We start from the raw sequence: 7,169 nt of genomic DNA, 5'->3' as shown, positions 1-7,169 counted from the left end.
CCCTCCATTCTCTGTCTGTTCCCACACACACACACACACACACACACACACACACACACACACACACACAGGGGATGGGGGAAGGGTTAGCAACAATAGCAGCACATGCCTTCACACACACACACACACACACACACACACACACACCGACAGAACTGATTAACTGACTGGGATGTTCAAGGCAAACACACATGAACTAAACCATCATTACGCTGTGATCAGAACACATTCAGTTAGGAACATTGTCATAAAGACTGTCATCACTTCAGAAACACATCAAAAGTCAGATAAAACTACAAGAAAACAAAAAGTGCTAATAAAATATTAAATATAAATATTAAAAAATTTTTTTTTAAATAAAACTTTAGAAATTTAGTTCAGCTAAAAAGAAACATAAAGTGCTAACAAAATTATGTATATATTACATTTTTACAGATTTTAATTAAAAGCAAACAAACCCTATCAAATTAAATATATAAAAATATGAAACATTTGCACATTTAACTAAAAAAAAAAAAACGAATAGTCCTAATAAAGGGTTTTCCAAGTCTCTGCGCTCAGATCCAGCTCTCAAAGCAAAAAGTTTCTTACTCTTGTTGTTCATTCTAAATATCTAAACATTCTTACCGAAACAAATTTACTTGAGATGCCAAATTACTTAAAATATTATACCTTATTTTCTAAAACAATATAAAAATGAACAGATTTTTAGTTTAAAACAAGAAAAACAAACAAAACTTGTTTCCCCTATAGATTAAGTTTATTTTTCTTGACCACATTAACAGATATTTTTACTTTTTTTATTAGTAAATGTATCTTCTTTTTAAAGAAATTGAAAGAATTGGATGTTTGCACTAGAAAACAAGACGAAAACACTCAGTAAGAAACTAACTCTTTTCAGTGTAGTCTTGTCGTAAGGATGTCAGCTATCGGCTGGTTTGTCTCTACTGTTATTTCCTCAAGCAGAGGAGCATCTGAGCAGCACAATCTTTCTCTGGCTCACTAGTGTTCACATTTTATTCACTGTCGTCTGTGTAACCGAACCCTGTTAGTCACATGACCTCTGGCCAGACTCTTGAAGACGGCCGTTCATTGGTCTTCTGAAGGTGGAGGAATGCTGCATTACATAACATGGCTTTGTGTGTGGTGATCTCTGATAGCTGGTTAATGACTGACTGTGGTTCCTGACAGCAGAGAGCAGCACACGAGTGGAGAACATCACTGACGTGTGTGTGTGTGTGTGTGTGTGTGATCTGCTGAGCTGCGATGGATGCTTCATGTGCGTCTACTGCTAGAATGTCCTGTTCCGGCTCTGTGAATGTGTAATTACTCCTGATGAAGGCCTGTCCTTCTTCTGTGCCACCTACAGTGATCTGACGGTACTGCAGTGAGCAGACGTAGCTGCCCTGATATTAATGCATGCTTTGTGCAAGCTGAGACAAGATTAAATTCACACTTCATAGATCCACAATAGTATAAACTCACAATGGCAGCACAAAAGCACTTCCAGTGGCACATTGTTATTTATTGGTTAATGAAACAGTACTATGAATGCAAGGGATGTGCAGTGTCACCTTCTGAACACCGGCACATCTACTGGATATTTCACATGAATCACTCAGCTTGTTTACACATTGTGTTGTGGTTCAGTCTCATGACTGTACTTTGACCCCCAAAAAACAAGTTCATCCACCTCTCTTATCTCTCACTGATTCATCTGGCACGCTTCTCCGCTGTGATGAGTCCGCCTTATGCATGGCTTAGTCATTAACATATGGCAGCTGAACACAATCAGCTCTACATCAAAGCATTCTGGGACAGTATGTCAGGGCAAAACTGTTAAAAGGACAACATTGTGCATGCATATACTTATCCTCAGCTCATCTGAGATCAGGATGAGTTTGTTTCTTCATCAGGTTTGTAGAAATGTAGCACTGCATCAGTGTCTCATCAGTGGATGCTCTGCAGTGAATGGGTGCCGTCAGAATGAGAGTCCAAAAAAACATCAAAACCATAAAAACAAACATAACACTTCCTCCAGTGAAAAAGTGTTCTGGTCTGAATCAGGAGAGAAATCTGCACAGATCAAGCAGCGTTTAAACAGCTCTAAACTAATATGTGAGAGACAACAGCAGATGCGCTTTTTCAAATGTATTTGAGTTAAAATCATCTTGATGCTGGATGTGTTTCATCTTTTGTCTTCTCCAGATGTTCACTGATGGACTGGAGTGCTGTGGATTATTGTGATGTTTTTATCAGACTCTCATTCTGACGGCACCCATTCACCGCAGAGCATCCATTGATGAGACACTGATGCAGTGCTACATTTCTCAAAATCTGATGAAGAAACAAAATCATCCTGATCTCAGATGATGTTTTCAGCAATTTTACATTTTTGGTTACATATTACTACTTTAAGATATGCACCTTTTATCAGTGGATAAGATACAAAGTTGTCCCTTTTAGTTTTCTACTTATTTTTGTCTGAGAGTGTATGATGTGAAGAAAAATTGACAAGCAAACTAAATCAGAAGATCATCAATGGTCCCATCAGAGCATTTCACAGGCACTGAGCACTCTTTCATGAAACTCTCCTGTTTATTTCCATTCGCAAATTCATAAAGAGCCTGAAACTTCAAGCTGGTGCATTTAGTGACTTTGCATTGAATGGATGCTGTGCCTTTGACATATGTGAGCGAGCAACGAATCGCACCATCATCATCATCATCAACCGGGATCTCAGTGACTTTTGGAGCAGAGGAGACTTGAAGCTCAGAGCTGGAGTTTTTCCCACAGACGAGCTGCTCTTTGTCCACAGACACCAGCCGTTTCCCTCGAATAACCTCAGGAGCTTCACAGTGAACCCGGGTCAGATCCTCCACGTTCCTTTCGTTGTACTTCAGCCAGTGAAAGAAGTACTGTAAGCCACAGTCACAGCGCCAGGGGTTTCCGTGAAGCCGGACCACGCACTGGAAGTCCAGGTCATCAAAGAAGCCTTGTGGGATGCTCTGCAGGCTGTTCATGGACAGGTACAGCTGCTCTATATCGTGCTGATTCTTCAGCAGGTTCACTTCCAGCGAGCTCAGTTTGTTTTTCTGTAGATGGATGGCTTTTAGACTAAACAGCCCACTGAAGACAGATCCAGGCAATGCTGTAATCTGGTTCTCAGACAGATCCAGTTTTTTCAGTGAGATGAGGTTCTGAAAGAGATCCGAAGGGACTCCGGACAGCTGATTCTGAGACAAGTCCAGATATGTAATGTGATGCAGTTTGTGAAAGATGTTGTGGGGCAGCTGCGCAAGTGCGTTCTTCTTGAGGATCAGCTTCCGCAAACCAGATGGGAATGTTTCAGCACTCAGGTTGCGTATGAGATTGCTTCGGAGGTTCAGTTCCTCCAGGTGATCCAGGCGGCTAAAGATCTCTTCTGGAAGCTGTGAGATGGTGTTGGCCTGCAACGAGAGCGCTCTCAGGAGAGAGTTGTTCTGGAAAATATCCGCTGAGACGGAGCTGATGTGGTTGAAGGACAAATCCAGTTCCTGCAGTTTGTGGAGACGATGGAAGAGAAGTCTGGGCAAATAAAACAAGCTGTTCCCCCTCAACTGCAGCATTTCCAGATTGTGCAAAGAGTCGAAAGTGCCAGCATCCAGAGAGCTGATCTTATTATTGTTGAGTAACAGTCTCGTAAGGTTGGCCAGCGAGCTGAAGGTCTGCACCTCAAAAGTAAACCAGTATTGGCTTCCACTGATTTCCAGCTCCTGCAGCTTAAGCAGATGGTCGAAGGCGTCGTGAGAGACCTTTTTCACAAGGCTGTTGAGAACGACCAGCTTAGTAAGTGTGAGGTTCTCCCTAAAGGAACTGCGGTCCAAAAGTGTGATGGCCGATGCCACTACAATCAGTTCTCTCACCTGCGCTGAGATGTTCACAGGCAAAGCTTTCATGGACTCGTCTGAGCAGACGACCTTCGTAGCTGAGAAGCACTGGCACAGATCAGGACAGCAATCACAGCAGTGAAGCTGAATCAGCAGGAGAACAACCACTGCCCACTGTTTGCTCATGTCTTCTGGGAAAAGAAAAGCCACAGTTCAGTTTTACTCACAGCGTCTCTTTGGGGTACATTCATGCTATAAAAATATTTTTGCACTTTTAATGTTTAGGACAGTTCAAAGATCTTGTTTGTACATTACAACATTTCAAAGAGTAGAGAAAAACAAGTCTGATGTCATCAAATGCACATTAGGTCTTGATGATTGAAAGACACTGCTAGATGCTAAAAGCAAATGAAAGATTTCGCTAACACTTGGCAATACATTGGTGTCGGCAGACACACACTTCTATCTGAAGAGACCTACAGCATGTGCGTTCCCTCAGAAATCAATCCTACGACTTTGATTATTAGCACCAATGATTACATGCTTAACCAGCTGAACTGTTGTTAATTTCTACCTAAACTAATACATTTTTTACATATAATTCAATATTCACATATAAATGCAATGAACTAACAACAGTATCTGTGTGAATTGACTTTAACCTATAGTAATAAAAGCTGTAAAATAATGTTGTTCATTGCACGTGATACCTAACTAATGCTAAGGAATTAAACCTGACTGACTTAATAACTTACCACCTAGCAAATATGCAATGTTATATGTAAAAGAGTGGTTACCTACCGCTCTATTGTGCAGCTCGAGTAAACATAAGCAAATTCCACTTCAACGCCGTGGCTTCAGATAAACTCTGAGTAAACTGACGGTCATTGGTCAGGTCTATCTGTGACATCAGTCATGGTTTGATGATCAGACGCCTCAATCTGCTGTAAAACAAAGAGTACATATATTCATCTTGGTCAAATAATTATCCATTTAGTTCAACATTAATAATTATTTCTTCCAAATCTGATGATTATATAGTGTTAGCTACAGGATAGAAGGAGGTTTCATTGAACCTAATCCATAAAACTAATAGATTGACCCATAAAGACAGCTGAGTTTCAGGAGAGGTGTATGTTTTTCTTCAGAGTTATGAAATCCATCTGATGTCAAGCATGTACCAACATCACAGTTCACCGTACATGACTTCTGTTAGTTTATAACAAAAACAAAAACTTTTTTATAGTAACTACATTAATTAGCATGAACTAACAATGAAAACTAATTCTAAAGCATTTATTCTTTAATCTCAGTTAATGTTAATTTCAACATTTACTAATATATCATTAAAATCAAAAGTTGCATCTGTTAATATTATTTAATGAATGTGAGGTGACATGAACTATGAACATTTGTTAACTAACATTAACAAGGATGAATAAATGCTGTAACAAATGTATTTCTAATTGTTTGTAGTAACACTTAAAAATGTTTGATGAACGTCCAACTACAATGAATGATGTATTTTGTGATAATACAATTTTGATAACATTATTAAACACCAACAAACTTTGAATTAATTACTGAATTAATGTATGGATTGGTAGTATGGAGCAGTAGAGGAAGAAAGTTTGCTCTCTTTGAAAGAACCCTGTCAGGAGGTTAGCTGGGTTCCTGGAAGGTAACCTTATCGACTGATGTCTATGGATTTCATTCATACATGGGAAACATAATAATAAAGTGGTGTGACTGATGCTGTCATAGCTCTTCACTTTTATAATCTTCTCTCATGATCACATTAAAATAATCTTTAGCATTTAGTCTTTTTTATTTTTTATATTCATATGATATTATACCATTTCATTTTATTATATTATTATATATTATTAATTTGTACACGCTTTGTTATTTATTTATTTTTATTTCCACAAGCTAATGAAAAATAGTTAACACTTTACAATGCAATTACTAACATGAACAAGCAACGAACAATATATTTATTAAAGTATTTATTCACCTTTGTTCATGTTAGTTAATTAAAATACAGTCGCTTATTGTTAGAACTGTTAGTTCAAGTTAATTCACATTGCATTAACTAATGTTAACAAGCATAACTTTTGATTTTAATTATACATTTGTAAATGTTGAAATTAACATTAGCTAAGATTAAAACAAGCTGTAAATGTATTGTTCATGATTAGTTCATGCTAACTGAAGTAGTTCAGTAATGTGAACTAACTCAACCTTATTGTAAAGTGTTACAGAATAGCTGCATTATTGCTATGTGCTAAAACCTTCTATCTGTGCGGTGGGAGGTGCGTGAGGATCTTCAGGTGGAGCTTCAGTGCCAGTGAGGATGAGGATGAGGATGATAGAGGCGCTCCACTCATGTGTGAGCAGCACAGACGCCTCCACACTTCACTCCACCAATGACCGACGCAGGGCTGCAGCTCCTCAGCTACTCTTTGGTTTCTCTGGGTCTCATCGCATCCACAGCCATGGCCGAGTGGAAGATGTTCTCATACCCCGGAGACAACATTATCACCGCGCAGGCCATGTATGAGGGGCTCTGGTGCTCATGAGTGTATCAGGGCACAGGATAGATGCAGTGCAAAGTCTACAACTCAATACTGCAGCTGCCAGGTACTTTTGTGTGTGTGTGTGTGTGTGTGTGTGTGTGTGTATGTGTGTGTGTGTGTGTGTGTGTGAGAGAGACCCGCTTCTTGTCCAGACTTGTCAAGGCGAATAGCGCAAATTCTTCAGCAGATGAGCAGTAAAAACCTCAGCATGTATGAGCTAAAGGTTTTAAGTTGGAACCGTATTTGTGCAACAAAACGTGAAAAGAAAAAAGACTCTTCCATCCCTCAGACACTGAAACAGAAAATATTTACACACTTTTCAGATTCAAATAACGTTTACTGGCATGACTGGTATGTAAAATTTATATTTTATCTATAAATCAGTGTTATAATTAACTAAAACTAAAACCATAAAAAAACAAATTTTCATATTTTCATTAGTGAAAATAAAATAGAATATTTAAAACTTAAACTTCTTTTATTTCAGGTAGTTGCCAATGCAACATTTCTTGTTTTCATTTAGTTTTATTTTGATGTGCTAACATAACTAAAACTGAAATAAAATGAATACAAACTCTGTAGACATACTTACTGTAACAACAACAAAGTGAATATAAATGACTAAAATAAAAAGAACTATAATGTTATCACAGTGATACTAAAATAACACTGATACAAACTGAGTGTTACGATAGTAAGGGACCAGAGACTGAGAATAACA

At 38.4% G+C, this 7,169-nt stretch overlaps 1 protein-coding gene across 4 annotated transcripts; it reads right to left on the bottom strand.

Moving 5' to 3' along the window:
* Positions 1-2,155: 2,155 nt before the first annotated feature.
* Positions 2,156-4,823, bottom strand: zgc:153913 (carboxypeptidase N subunit 2). 4 transcript variants are annotated; one of them, XM_059564209.1, is made up of 2 exons: positions 4,671-4,823; positions 2,156-4,060 (listed from the first exon to the last, which is right to left on the bottom strand). In XM_059564209.1, the coding sequence occupies exon 2, from the start codon at positions 4,053-4,055 to the stop codon at positions 2,523-2,525; it is 1,533 nt and encodes a 510-aa protein (XP_059420192.1). In that variant the 5' UTR covers positions 4,056-4,060; positions 4,671-4,823; the 3' UTR covers positions 2,156-2,522. The 4 variants fall into 4 exon arrangements, with proteins under 4 accessions (XP_059420192.1, XP_059420193.1, XP_059420194.1 ...); XM_059564210.1 differs by having other exon boundaries at positions 2,156-4,057; positions 4,671-4,819; XM_059564211.1 differs by having other exon boundaries at positions 2,156-4,057; positions 4,667-4,810.
* Positions 4,824-7,169: the final 2,346 nt, after the last annotated feature.

Source organism: Carassius carassius, chromosome 12, assembly GCF_963082965.1.
Source record: "Carassius carassius chromosome 12, fCarCar2.1, whole genome shotgun sequence".
NCBI lineage: Eukaryota > Metazoa > Chordata > Actinopteri > Cypriniformes > Cyprinidae > Carassius > Carassius carassius.
The sequence above is the reverse complement of the archived record's forward strand: the minus strand, read 5'-3'. Positions and strand labels throughout refer to the sequence as shown.